This window comes from Mauremys reevesii, linkage group 1, assembly GCF_016161935.1.
Source record: "Mauremys reevesii isolate NIE-2019 linkage group 1, ASM1616193v1, whole genome shotgun sequence".
NCBI lineage: Eukaryota > Metazoa > Chordata > Testudines > Geoemydidae > Mauremys > Mauremys reevesii.
Window position 1 is genome coordinate 47481404 of NC_052623.1, and position 15368 is coordinate 47496771.

At 42.9% G+C, this 15368-nt stretch overlaps 1 protein-coding gene across 4 annotated transcripts in view; it reads right to left on the bottom strand.

Annotated features, from left to right (window-relative positions):
• Positions 1 to 15368, bottom strand: part of LOC120387781 (mitochondrial intermediate peptidase) — a 114479-nt gene that overhangs the window by 32013 nt on the left and 67098 nt on the right. For all 4 annotated transcript variants that reach the window (XM_039508933.1, XM_039508936.1, XM_039508942.1 and 1 more), the window contains exon 16: positions 4198 to 4317. In XM_039508933.1, the coding sequence (XP_039364867.1) occupies positions 4198 to 4317 (120 nt within the window). The remainder of the gene's footprint in view (positions 1 to 4197; positions 4318 to 15368) is intronic.

Sequence of the window (15368 nt, forward strand, 5' to 3'; positions counted from 1 at the left end):
GACTGATGCACCAATTCCATAGGTTGACAGCTATTGTGCAAATGGAGTGGATTTTGCATCACTTGATCTGTTGATATAGATTACTGTTGACTTGTTCAATTGTACTTGTGCATGTCTCACTGCTGTGCATGGGAGGAAGCATTTGCAAGCCCTGCAGACTGCTTGCAGTTATAGCAGATTTATATGCATTCTGAACTCTTGAGGTGGCCAAGTGTCTTCTGCCACTTGTTCGTTCAGAGGGCTGTCCTAGCCTAGGGAGGAGGCATCCAGAATTAATACTTTTTCTGGTGGTGGTGAAGTGAAAGGAATTCCTGTGCAAACATGGTGGCTGTTTGCCCATCAGTTTACTGAGTCTGTATTCTCGGAGTGATGGCTCTTTTTTGATGCAGTCTCTGCTTGGAATGTACACTGTTTCGAGCTAAGGCACGAAGTCGGAGCTTTGCAAACTGCATTACATACGTACAGGCTACCATTGGCCTAAGAGTAAGACAAGTCTGTGGACTGGCCTGAAGCTGCATGACCATTGCTGTCATTGTCAAAAATCTGTCCTCTAGCAGGAAAGCTCTGGCTCTGATGGAGTTCAGTGTTGCTCCAATGAATTCTTCTATGTGAGGACTAACAACGATTTCTCTTTGTCTACAGAGATGCCCAGGGACTGATGCAGCTAGAATAAGGGCTCTTGTTGCAGAATGGAGTGAGATCTCCCAGTCAGTAATCATTTGTCAATGGGCAGAAATATTGAGATTCCCTTGAGGCAAAGGTGGCCTGCCACTGACGACATTTCTGTAAACACCCTTCGGGCTGTAGCCAGACTGAAGGGAAGTAGCTTGTACTGTTAACGATAGGAACCTATGGTAAACCTGAGAACTTTCCTGTGTGCAAATGAGGTACATGAAAACAGGTATCCTTCATGTTGTGAATTGTGAACTAGTCTCCTTTGCTTAATAATAGAATTACTGCTGCCAACATTACCATTCTAAATCGTGTTGCTGGGATATAGACACTGAGTTGCTGTAGGTTTATGGTTTTTTTCTTTGAATCATGAAGTATTTGTAATAGAATCCTCTTCCTTGGTAAAGGGGTGAACCAGATTCTGTGGCTCCCAGTTGAAGAAGGGAATTTATCTCCTGAGAGAACACCTCCTTGTGAGAGTGATCCCTGAAGAGAAATCGGGACGGAGGATGAGGACAGGAAAGGGAGAGGAATTCTATTGTATATCCTGTTTGGATAATATCAAGAATCCATCTGTTGGATGTAATGCTCCACCAGTTGTCAAAGAAGTGGGCTAAATGACCCCCAAATCAGAAAAGGTTAGACAAATTTAGCTATAGAGATGATTTGCAGCTCCTTAGGTTCCAGTTGGAAGGAGGAGGCAAAAAGAGTTGTTTGTCTAAGCCTCTGTAGTTGTGTGCACTTCTTTGGGGGCTCATAATGGCTATGATGTAAGAATGGCTCAGGAGTTGATCTTTGTCTGGTGCATAAATCCTGAGGAAGAGGAGAATTGCCCTGGATACCTTTAACGAATGTAGGGACTTGTTCATCATTTCACTAAAAAGCTAAGTTTCCTCTGAAGGACAAGCAGCAAAGAGTCCTGTGGCACCTTATAGACTAGCAGAAGTATTGGAGCATGAGCTTTCGTGAGTGAATACCCACTTCATCGGATGCATATCTGAAGGACAGATCCTCTATCACGACTTGGCTCTCCTTCGGGAACCCAGATGAGTGAAGCCCGCCACTCTTTTCACACCACAGCAGTGGCTACTGACCAAGCAGCCATGCCAGCCGCATTGATGGCAGTTTGAAGTGATGACTTCAGAGTCAGGTTTCCCTCCTAGATGAGTGCCTCAGACTGTCCTCTAAGCTCACGTGGAATCTTATCTGAAAACTCTGTGAATATGTTGTAGTTCACAAGGTTGTACTTGGGCAAAAGCACTTGACAGTTTGCTATTGTGAATTGCAGGCTGGTAGCTGAAAAGACCTTTCTGCCAACAGTACAGTCCCTTAGCTTCCTTATCAAGTGGAAAAGATCATACCTGGTGTTGCTTGTTTCTCTCTGATGCTGCCTGGGCAATCAGTGGATTTGGTGCTGGATGACTAAATAAAAATTCTGTCCCCTTGGCTGGGACAAAACACGTCTTCTCTGTCCTTTTAAGGGCGGGAGCACATGTGGCAGGTGTGTGCCACACCATCTTTGCTGGTTCCATGATCATGTCATTAATAGATAGTGCAATTTTACTGAGTCCAATGCTCTGAAGGATATCAGAGTTTGTGGGATGCCTCCTGCACCTCCACCATATCAAGTAGCAAGAGCTATCCTACAAAAGTTACTAACTGTTCTTGTAGTGTAGTTTCTTGATAAGTGTAATTTAGATGTTAAATGTGTTAAAAGTCCTAGCCCAGATGCCCTCAAATTCTGAATATAAGAAACTAGACAGCATATTGACAATATAACTCAATTATTAGTGCTTTTGTACTGGGACAGACTGTGGGATCAAGTCATATACCAAAGCTTGTATTAAAATGGTGATGCTATGCTTCACTACAAGATGTTGCTTAATGTTACAGGCACCATCCTGTAGATAAATTATGAAGGTGGAGATTAAAGATTATAAGATAATTTTCAAAGCAAGAAAGGAACTTATCTGGTAACCTGGCCAACATTCCCCTCTTAGGGCTTGCAGGGGGAGAAGGGTTCTAAAGTTCAAGACTATGTGAACAAATATTAAATGCTTCCATGTCCTAATCATTCTATATTAATAGTATTTAAACAATAAAGTTTGAATATTAAAGACAATGTATAACCAAATTCTATTCTCTAGGGATGTCCTGCCTCTGACTCTGAGGAGGGGGCCATGGGAGTGGAATCAGCTGCTACCTAAGGAGCAGGAAGGGTTTGTAGGGAAAGGATGCACACCCTTTAGGGGAACTGGTGCCCCATTCTTTGTGGGGAAGGGTTGTTCAGTTCCTGCACAGCACCAAGCAATGAAAGAACACAATTGCATTATGGGAGGGGTGACTGGCCACTCAGACTGGGCTCCTAGGTTCAGAATTTGATAGGACAGAGTACAAGAACTATGTGCATAACCAAACAATTGAGTCACTTTTTTTTGTTTGTTTAAAATGTGATTTAAATTCCAAGTATAAACTGTTTTGCATCTTCAGAATATAATTTTCACATAATTAAAACACACACGTTCTCATTCAGAAATTAATAATCAATCTGACATCAGGAATCATAACATTCAAAAACCAGTAGGAGAACACTTCCATCTCTCTTCTCACTCAATAACAGACCTTAAAGTGGCAATTCTTCAACAAAAAAACATCAAAAACAGACTCCAACGTGAAGCTGCAGAACTGGAATTATTTTGCAAACTAGATACCATCAAATTAGGCCTGCATAAAGACAGGTTGGTCATTACAAAACCTAAACTTAATTTCCCCAATACTAATTTCTCCCTACCATTACTCACACCTTCTTGTCAACTGTCTGTAATGGGCCACTCTCTTACCACTTCAAAAGTTATTTTTCCTCCCTTGATATCTTGCTGTTAATTGATTTATCTCGTTAGACTGACTTAACACTTAGTGAAGCAACCCCCATCCTTTCATGTATTTATACCTGCTCCTGTATTTTTTACTTCATGCATCTGAAGCTTATGCCCAAATAAATTTGTTAGTCGTTAAGGGCCACAAGGACTCCTCGTTTTTCTTGTATTCTCTGAATGCTAACATACAGCATGTTTTACACAATTTGCTTCATTTGCAAAAATGGCTGTTGGACTGTTAGAATGGAATGAAAATGCTGTTTTTCACAGTCCCAAAATTATAGAAAAACTAATTCCACTAAGCTCTTTGTCATTCGGAAACACAGTACTAATAGAGTACTGACTCCACGTTCTCATCACAGAAGCAAGGAAACTATATTTAAATGCAAGCACACACAGGCACAGTAGCTTGACAGAAGTTCTGGAGTTGAAATTTTTCAGTTTCAGTAGTGACACACCTGGATATTTATGCCCCAAACCTCAGTAAGCGGCCTCTGTTTTGAATTATCCTGATAGGAAATGTGGAGATTTTAAGATTCTGCAGAAAGGGGATGACAGCTTAGTCAGCCTGCTAAAGTCACAAGGCCTAAGCATTTCCAAACTTTCCTTTTCTTTTAAAGTATGAATGAGAATGAAATGTTATACTCACAGTGTTTGGTACATATGGTAATCCATAAAATTTCTCCTGGGTTTCCTTTAAAATGTCTGTGGTTGACCTCTTTAGAGGATGTTCCCCATGGTAGAGTTGGTCCAAGACAGCATAAAAGACCTAGACAGATAAAACATATATTCAGCTTTGGCTCACAGTCTTGGCATTTGACATGTGGTTAACCAACAAAGACAGAGGCAATAGAATAAACCATGAGAACTTAAAATATGTACATTTCCTGGCTCTTCTATTTTTGGTATAAAATAAAAGGATAAGGGACTGATCCTTGTGCTGAGTGCCCTCAGCTCCAACTGACAAACAGATGTTAAGGACTCAGTGTCTTGTAAGATTAGTTCCCTGACACTTAAAATGCACTGTCAACCTCCATAAGCTCATGTATTTATCTACCTTAAACAAAACTGAAACCTACACCTAATGTTCCAAAGAAGTCCATCTATTTGGGGGGCGGGGGTTAAAATACTCTTATTAATAAGAGAAGTTCAAAATACCTTCCTTGGGTTATGAGAGACAGACACAGCACAGCCCAACGTGATGTCACTAGGATGCACATGCTGTGTATGGGGCCATAAAGAGTAGAAGATCACAACTGACGTGAAGAAGGCTAAGTAGTGGACACCAAAAGTGTCTTGAGACAGATGGCAGAAGGAGTCACTGGTTGCACCTCTCAAGTTCCCTCTAAAACTGGTAATGAGAGGTAAGGGAATTAGGAAAGAAGTGCTACTGAAAGAGATAGATATTTTACTGGTGCTTGGAACAGCATATGTGGGACTTTTATGGGACTCAGGAATTGTATGAGAGGTGCTGAGGGTTTTTCAGGGTTGGAAGTCACAGAGGGGAAATGGAGTAGCAGCATGTTGATTTGTGAGACTAAATGTTTTGTGGGAGGTTTGTGCGGCAGACAAAACGAGAGACAGCTGTCCAATTCACAATATTCTGCAAAGATTTGGTGGAGACAGACATTAGGCCTAAACCAGGAGTGAGGTTGCAGTAGGATGGACTAACTGTTAGGTGGAGCAGCAGCCACGCTAAGCACCCTAGGGACTCATACAGGATTTCTTGTCTGTGGATAAAGAGGCCCAGTGCAAATCCCACAGAAATAAATATATTTAGGAGTTAGGTAGAAATAGTAAACTGCAGCCCCTCCCCGACATCTAAGTGGAGCACCTGGATGTTTCAGAGGAAACCAATGTGCTCCTGCTGGAAGGAGATGAATTTGTGATTCTTGCTGTCAGGAGGTAACATTAATATCTTAACCTTTATCAACACTTGTGTAATACAATACTACTATATTAACTCCTTTACTGCTTTGGGAGCCCTGAGACAATTCAGGAGCTTGACTGTGTACTAGCTCCGTGCTATCATGAAAATCCAAACCAAACAGAAATGGCTTTTTACTGAAATATAACGAGATTGAAGTTTCTAACAGACATTTGTCATGGCCCTGTTAAAGCTCCCCCTGCTGAACATTCACCAGGCTGCCACGTTTCAGTCTCACATGCCAGACCCATCTGCTTCTAAGCTTCCCTTGGTCTGGGTAGCCTCCGGCATTGTTTCTTTGGCCTCTATGGAATACATCCTGCTGGGCACAGAGTCTGTTACCCTTCACAGAAGTGGGAATTCAGGGTCCAACTGCCTTAGGTTCTCAGAATCACCACCACCACCGCCTGCCAAGATACACCAGTTGCTTAAGCACACTCTTTCTCATGATTCCAGCCTTATGAGCACTCTGGTGTACAGTTTAGATGAAACATGTAATACACAGACATTGCAAAAGGGATTCTAAAACACATCCATTACTTTAAACAACTTATGAGATATACTGATCTACAGAAACCAACAGAACTCCTATTTATCATTCCCTTCCTTAATTTCCTCACCACTCAAGTGTTCTTTGTTTGGGACTTAGAATCATAGAATTGTAGGATTGGAGGGAACCTCGAGAAGTCATCTAATCTAGTCCCCTGCACTCATGGAAGGACTACGTATTATCTAGACCATTCCTGACAGGTTTTTGTCTAACCTGCTCTTAAAAATCTCCAATGATGGAGATTCCACAACATTCCTAAGCAATTTATTCCAATGCTTAACGATCTTGAGAGTTAGGAAGTTTTTCCTAATGTCCAACCTAAACTGCCTTTGCTGCAATTTAAGCCCATTGCTTCTTGTCCTATTGTAGTGGGGCGGCTGCCCCCACTCCAAGGTAAAAAGGATTAAACGTAGCCCTGGAGAGGGCTGCGGCTGGGATAGAGGAGTAGAAGCAGCAAAAGTAGGCTGATTGGGGAAGCAGCCACAGCTGTCACTGCGCCCAATCAGGGCCCAGCTGGCCCTGATAAGAGGGCTGGAGGGCCAGGAAACAGGGGAGTCTCTCTCCAGCCCTGGAGAGAGAAGGGCTGGCTGCCTGGGAGAAAAGGGTACCTGAGCTGGAGCAGTGCTGGGGAATAAGGCAAGAGGAACTGCGGAGCTCCAGCCTGGTACACCTCCAGGCTGCAGGCCTTGTGCAAGGCCTAAAGAAACATACTGGGGTTAGGCAGAGGCCGCTGGTCCCAACCTCCTTGCCAATGATGAGTGGCCTTTACAGACTGCAGTTTGCCCCAGTGAGCAGGGGCTAGATGATGACTGGCAGTAGTCACTAAGGCAAGGTGGGCATAAAGGGTTGGGGGTTCTCCTGGGATGGGAGACCAGAGCGTGGGAGTACTGCTGGGGCAGAACCCCGAGGTAAAGGGCACCGGGGTCTGGGAGGGACAGTAGCAGGCGAGACAGCGGCCTGCAGAGGGTGCTGGAATCGAGCTAATTCCCAGGACAACCAGCAGGAGGTGCTGCGCTGGTGAGTCATCACATCGCTACACCTATCCTCAGAGGTAAAGGGGAGCAATTTTTCTCCCTCTTCTGTGTAACAACCTTTTATGTACTTGAAAACTTATGTCTCCTCTCAATCTTCTCTTCTCCAGACTAAACAAACCCAACTTTTTCAATCTTCCCTCAAAGGTCATGTTTTCTAGACCTTGAATCTTCTTTGTTGCTCTTCTCTGGGCTTTCTCCCATTTGTCCACATCTTGCCCGAAATGTGGCACCGAGAACTGGACACTATTCTACAACTGAGGCCTAATCAGCAGAGAGTGGAGTGGAATTACTTCTTGTGTTTTGCTTACAACATTCCTGCTAATATATCCCAGAATGATGTGGGGTTTTTTTGTGTTTTTTTTTTGTAACAGTGTTACACTGTTGATTCATATTTAGTTGTGATCCACTATGACCTCCAGATCCCTTTCTGGGAGTACTCCTTCCTAGGCAGTCATTTCCTGTTTTGTATGTATGCAACTGATTGTTCCTCCCTAAGTAGAGTACTTTGCATTTGTTCTTACTGAATTTCATCCTATCACTTCAGACCATTTCTCCAGTTTGTCCAGATCATTTTGTATTTTAATTCTCTCTTCCCAAGCACTTGCAACCCCTCCGAGTTTGGTATCATCCACAAACTTTGTAAGTGTACTCTCTATGCTATTGTCTAGATCACTGATGAAGATATTGAACAGAACCAGACTCAGAACCGATACCTGTGGGACCCTACTTCATATGCCCTTCCAGTTTGACTGTGAACCACTGATAACTACTCCCTGGGAATGTTTTTCCAACCAGTTATGCACCCCCCCTTATAGTAGCTCCATCTAGGTTGTATTTCCCTAGTTGGTTTATAAGAAGGTCATGCAAGATTGTATCAAAAGCCTTACTAAAGTCAAGATATACCACATCTACCTCTTCCCCCTTATCCACAAGGCTTGTTACCCTGTCAAAGAAAGCTATTAGGTTGGTTTGACACAATTTGTTCTTGACAAATCCATGCTGTCACTTATCACCTTATTATCTTCTAGCTGTCTGCAAACTGATTGCTTAATTACTTGCTCCATTATCTTTCTGGGTACTGAAATTTAGCCATTTAGTCAGAGTATTTCAGGGGGTCCAGGATCGCGCCCTCTTGCATAGGGCTTCTCCTTCAAATTATGGAGTCTCTCTCGCTCTCTCACACACAGCTAGCTTCCATCTCTCTCTCTCCCCTGACATAATGGCAAGTGAGAGACCCTTTCTTTTACAACCTCTGGGCCCCTCTATTCCCTTTTAAAAAAAAAAAAAATCTGTACATGAAATAGGAAACTTGGGAGACGGTACTGTGAAAAGGCTGAGCGAATCATTTACATCAGCAGTTCTCAACCAGGGGTCCTGTGCCTCCTGGGGGGCTGCGAGCAGGTTTCAGGGGGTCTGCTAAGCAGGGCTGGCATTAGACTGTACAGGACCCAGGGCAGAAAGCCCAAGCCTGAGCCTGAACCCTGCCATGCGAGGCTGAAACCAAAGCCCAAGCAACTTAGCTTGCTACCCCCTAATGCTGGCCTTGGCTTTTATATGCAGAAAAACAGTTGTGGCACAGGTGGGTCGTGGAGTTTTTATAAGATGCTGGGGCGGGGGCCTCAGAAGAAAAAGGTTGAGATGATCTGACTAAAATGGAATTGTGTCTTATAGCATGCTCAGCTATTGCTTTGAAAGTCTTATGATTGGGTAAAAAAAAAATCCAAACCCACTGACAGCTTGCGACTTAGCCAGAATTCATTCATTATCATAGATTTGGTTTGGATTATGTCCTATCTAAGTCTTTACGACGAAATGTTTACATTTCCTAAGAATTACGTTACTTCTGTTTGAATTACTCTTCCAAACATAGCAGCTTATTAAACCTTTCAACTAGATTTCCAAAATGACAAACTCTGGTAAGACATTCAAAAGCTGCTTTTCCATGGCACACGTGTATGCTCTTGTGGTTAGAGCAGAGAACTGGGTGTCAGGATTTCTGGGATCTATTCCTGGACCCGCTGCTAAAAACCAATGAGGTGGGTTACTTAGAGAATTATGCAGACATAGAGAGCTGGAGAAATAAGCCACTGAAGCGACTTAAAAGCTTTGCCTTTCCCTGGCACATGCAAAGGGTTAGAAGGAAGTTCTGACCCTGGTAGGGTGACCAGATATCCTGATTTTATAGGGACAGTCATGATTTTTGGGTATTTTTCTCACATAGGCACCTACTACCCCCCACCTCCTGTCCCGATTTTTGACACTTACTATCTGGTCAGCCTAGACCCAGGCCACCAGGAGCGCACAGTGAAAATAAATCCACTCTGGAAAATAAACACTGATGACTTTACATATGTAAGTATTTTCAACTATGAGACATGGTTATATGCGTCTGCCATAGCTATGGGAATGAAAGATATTTCACATTGCCATGTGATTTGGAGATTATTGCTGAGGACCCTATATTTAAGCATTTAGATACTGGTAGATTTCTACTATCAGAGTTTATCTAGAACACACTTTAAATAAGACGAAGCAGTGTCTTACTGTAATTATTATAAATTACTACATTAATTAGCTTAAACAGTGCAGTTAAAATGTTAATTAATTTGGTTCCGATTATTATAGCTCCCTGCCTGTTTGTTAAGAGTTATTATGTAATGAGCTATACCTGTGTCAATGAGCTATACCTGTGGTTTGAACTCGCAAAACTGGAGACTCTCATACTTCCACGTGGATGGACTTTACAAAAATAAGACAAGCCATTTACAATGCACACTTTACTTCTCTACAGCGGAAAAAGGACAGTAAACTATCTAAACTCTGACATGCCACAGGGGGGCTACAACTCACCCAACAATATTGTTAATCTATCCAACCACACACTTAGCCCAGCAGAAGAGTCTGTCCTATCTCAGGGACTCTCTGCCCCACCACCCCCACACACGATACAGTTCTGCGGTGATCTGGAAGCCTACTTTCACTGTCTCCGACTCAAGGAATATTTTCAACACACCACTGAACAGCACACTGACCTACAGGAATCCTCCTTCCAACACTACAAGAAGAAGAATTCTGTGTGGACTCCTCCTGATGGTCGAAATGACAGACTGGACTTCTACACAGAGTGCTTCTACAGACGTGCACAGGCTGAAATTGTGAACAGCATCACTTGCCCCATAACCTCAGCTGTACAGAATACAACGCCATCCACAGCCTCAGAAACAACTCTGACATTATAATCAAAGGGGCTGACAAAGGAGGTGCTGTAGTCATCATGAACAGGTCGGATTATGAACAGGAGGCTGCCAGGCAGCTCTCCAACACCACATTCTACAGGCCACTATCTTCCGATCCCACTGAGGAGTACCAAAAGAAACTACACCATCTGCTCAACAAGCTTCCTGCTACAGCACAGGAACAAATCTACACAGACATACCCCTAGAGCCCCGAATAGGAGCATTCTGTCTGCTATGCAAGATCCATAAACCTGGAAATCCTGGACGCCCCATCATCTCAGGCACTGGCATTCTTACAACAGGATTATCTGGCTATTTGGACTCTCTCCTCAGACCCTATGCTACCAGCACTCCTAGCTATCTTTGGGACACCACCGACTTCCAGAGGAAACAACAATGCATTGGTGATCTTCCTGAAAACACCATCCTGGGCACCATGGATGTAGCAGCTCTTTACACCAATATTTCCCACATGACGATGGACTACAAGCTGGCAGGAACAGTATCTCTGATGATGCCACAGCACACCTAGCAGCTGAGCTTTGTAACTTTGTCCTCACCCACAACCATTTCAGATTTGGGAACAACTTATACCTTCAACTCAGTGGCACTGCTATGGATACCCGCATGGGCCCCACAGTGTGCCAACATTTTTATGGCTGACTTAACAACGCTTCCTCAGCTCTCGTCCTCTAGTGCCCCTCCTCTATTTGTGCTACATTGATGACATCTTCATCATATGGACCGACGGGAAGGAGGTCCTTGAAGAATTCCACCTGGATTTCAACAATTTCCACCCCACCATCAACCTCAGCCTGGACCAGTCCACGCAACAGATCCACTTCCTGGACACTACAGTGAAAATAAGTGATGGTCACACAAACTCCACCCTATACTGGAAACCTACTGACCACTATTCTTACCTACATACCTGCAGCTTCCATCCAGGACACATCACACGATCCATTGTCTACAGTCAAGCCCTAAGATACAACCACATTTGCTCCAATTCCTCAGACAAACAAAGATAAGATCTTTATCAATCATTCTTTAAAACTACAATACCCACCTGGGTAAGCGAGGAAACAGACTGACAGAGCGAGACGGGTACCCAGATGTCACCTACTACAGGACAGGCCCAACAAGGAAAACAACAGAACACCACAGGCCATCATGTGCAGCCCCCAGCTAAAACCTCTCCAGCACACCATCAACAATCTACAACCTATCCTGGAAAACGGTCACTCACTCTCCCAAACTTTGGGAGACAGGCTAGTCCTCGCTTACAGACAGCCCCCAACCTGAAGCAAATAGTCACCAGCAACTACACACCACGCCACAGAAACACTAACCCAGGAACCAATCCCCGTAACAAATCCCGTTGCCAACTCTGCCCCCATATCTACTCTAGTGACACCATCATAGGACCCAACCACATCAGCCACACCATCAGGGGCTCATTCACCTGCACAGCTACTAATGTGATATATGCCATCATGTGCCAGCAATGCCCCTCAGCCAGGGTGCGTGCAAGGATGTTTCGTGCCTAAGGCAAAACTTCCACCTTACGCCCCCTCCCCCTCCCTCCCGAGCCCTGTGGCAGCCCTCCGCCCTAAGGTGCCCCCCCTGTGGCAGCTCCCCACCCCGAGGTGCTCCCCCCCACCCCCGCCAGCTTCCCCTGGCCTGGGGAGCCGTGTGGCAGCTCCTCACCCCAGCTCACCTCTGCTCCGTCTCCTCCCGAAGCATGCCATTGCCACTCTACTTCTCCTGCCTCCCAGGCTTGCGGCACCAATCAGCTGTTTGGCACCGCAAGCCTGGGAGGGAGAGAAGCAAAGCAGGGCGGCGTCCTCAGGGGAGGAGGTGGAGCACAGGTGAGCTGGGGCAGGGAGCAGTTCCCCTGTGTGCCACGGCCCCTCCATACTTGCTGCAGGCGGCCCTCCCCGTACCCCCCTGCCCCACGTCCCTCCGCCTAAATGCCGATAACGACCGGGGCGGCCAAAGATCTGGCCGCCGCGGTCGCTGCCGAAGGACCCAAAATGCCGCCCCCCAAATGCTAGCACCCTAGGCGACCGCCTAGGTCACCTAATGGGTTGCACTGGCCCTGCCCTCAACCATGTACATTGGCCAAACCGGACAGTGTCTACATAAAAGAATAAATGGACACAAATGAGACATCAGGAATGGTAACATACAAAAGCCAGTAGAACACTTCAATCTCCCTGGACTTTCAATAACAGATTTAAAAAGTAGCTATCTGTCAACAAAAAAACTTCAAAAACAGACTTCAAAGCTCACAAAAGCTCATGCTAAAATAAATTTGTTAGTCTTTAAGGTGCCACAAGTACTCCTGTTCTTTTTGCAGATACAGACTAACACGGCTGCTACTCTGAAACAAGACTTCAAAGAGAAACTGCAGAGCTACAATTCATTTGCAAACTTAACACCATTAATTTGGGCTTGAATAGGGACTGAGAGTGGCTGGTTCACTACAAAAGCAATTTTCTCTCTTTTGGTATCGACACCTCCTCATCAATTATTGGGAGTGGACCACATCCTCCCTGACTGAATTGACCTTTTCACCACTTGTAGGTAACTCTCTTTTCTTCACATGCCAGTATATTTATGCTTGTATCTGTAATTTTCACCATGCATTTGAAGAAGTGGTTTTTTAACTCACAAAAGCTTATGCCCAAATAAGTCTGTTAGTCTTTAAGATGCCATTGGACTCCTTGTTGTTTTTGTTGATACAGACTAACACGGCTATCCCTCTGACACTGTGCCAATAAAGTTACTGCAGGCCCAAACTTACAGGAATTTACTCCACATGACAAAAATATACCTATTGAAAAGATGTGTATTTAAATGTAGAATACAGAACTCAGGTTTCCTCATCTCACTCCAGAATCTGCTAAAGATCACAGCAGCTGAAATTATTATAGCAGAACTGAAGTTTATGGATGAAAAAGCAATTTAATTGCATTCTCTGATTTTTAGATACCAAAAATTAGAAGTTATTTGAAAGGTGTTTTATTTATTTATTTTTTGAATAGGCTAAAACACATCTATGATATTTCCCTACTCTTGGAAAATTCAAAACATTTTCATTTTCAAAAGGTCAAGTAATGAATGGCATGCATGGCACTTAGCCCTCAAAGAGAAATACGTGCTTTTCCTAAGTTTGAAAAAAATGAGTTTGAGTTTTCAGTTATAAGTAATATCTTTACCAATTTGTGTGCAATGAATGTGGTTATTCAGACATTAATACATATGTAGGAGAACATATCTGGACAATACAATACACATCTCTACAAAGGAATGTGGGAACTCTGTATTCACCACCATGCACCCGTCTCCAGGAACAATTTTTGTGAACTACATAACTGAAGTGACTATCAGCCAATCTTTTTATCTGGGATTAGTTTATATGCACCTGCAGGCATTACTGTTAGATTATCTGAAGATGCATTGAAATAGAAAGTCAAATATTTATGGCAAATCTGGTCCAGGACAAATACAAATTGACTGCTGAAAGGAAATCCTTGGGCTCTATTGGTAGTACAGATATTACTGAACAACGAATGTCTGTTTTTGAAAGCACATGTCCATCACTTCAGAATTTCAAGTCATGGTGGATTATTCAAAATTAGTGGCTCTCATGAACAGGGTATTTTTTTTAGTATTCACTCATCAGTATTAAATTTTGCTTTTTCAGAACTGTTGTACAGTTTGGAACAATTCTGCTTTAATTCTTGTATGATTCCTTCTAGATCTTTCTCAGATATCTCTCAGATTTAGTGGCATAGCACACATCTGTATGTGAAGCATAGCACACATCTGTATATGAAAAAAATTATAAGCAACAATTATGCATTTCAAAATCAGAATTTCCAGGGGCATTTCACTGCTTTCACATTACAAAGGTAAAGCAGCGCTCCCCTCCACATCACTCAGCTCTCACAGAACCCATCATGGCCAGTGACAACCAAAGTTGCAGTGGTTTAACTAAAAGTGTGACTTAAAAACTGACTTAGTTAAATCAGTGCAAACCTGTATAGATACTCAACCTGCTATAAACCTGGCTTATTGGTTTAATTTGCACATGTAAATTTACAAATATAAGCTCAACTATTATAACCAGTTTTGAATCAATAGATGTGTCCACAAAGCAGTTTGCACAGGTTTAATTAAGATATTTTAAAAATCATCAACTCATACAGTTGGTGTTTGTATAGAAGGACACAGTCTTTGGGACATCTTTTAGAGAGAAGAAATCACAAATCCCTGGCCTTGGCCCAACTGTCCAAACTGCCACCTGATTTTTTTGTTTCTGCATTTCTTAAAAAGAAACGGAGTGCTCCTGTTCGGAGCACCTAAAAGCAGCTGTCCTCACTTTAAAGCTATACCAATTGTGGTTTAAAAAAAAAAAAGTATTTAGCATAGGGAAAAAAGAATAGAGAAAAATCATACAAAATAAGCATTAGCAGAATATAAACACAAGCAGAATAATCATTATGAAAAACATAGATAATCTAAATGCTATTGTGACTTTTAACTTTTACTGGTAATTGCTCTATTGGGATTGAGGAAACAAGCTCCCTGTTTCAACAATGACATATATATATTTATTGTTTGCTTGTTTGTTTTAAAAGACGAGTGAAAGACACTAACATATTTTACCTAAGTTTTAACTCCCCTTTTATTATGATGCTAAGACTTAGAAGGTGGAAATGGACATGTGTTTTCTTACTAACATTATTTTTACTGAATTGCACAAGTTCATCAACTGTGAGTGCAGAGCTGTGCATTAATGCTGAGCTGAAGAGTTTGATTTTCTTCTTAAAGAAAGAGCTGAAACTGTTGTTTTGGAAAAGCCAGACAGAACTGCATGAACTTAGCAACGACTATAACAATATAATAAGGTAGATCAGATATTAGACCTACAAATGTTGACAGTGTCCTTTTAGTAAAAAAAAACCAATATTTTCAAACCTGGCTGCTTATGTCAGGAAAGCAAAATCCATATTTCATCACCTAAATAAAACTGGGCTGATTTTTAAAAGGTGCTCAGCATC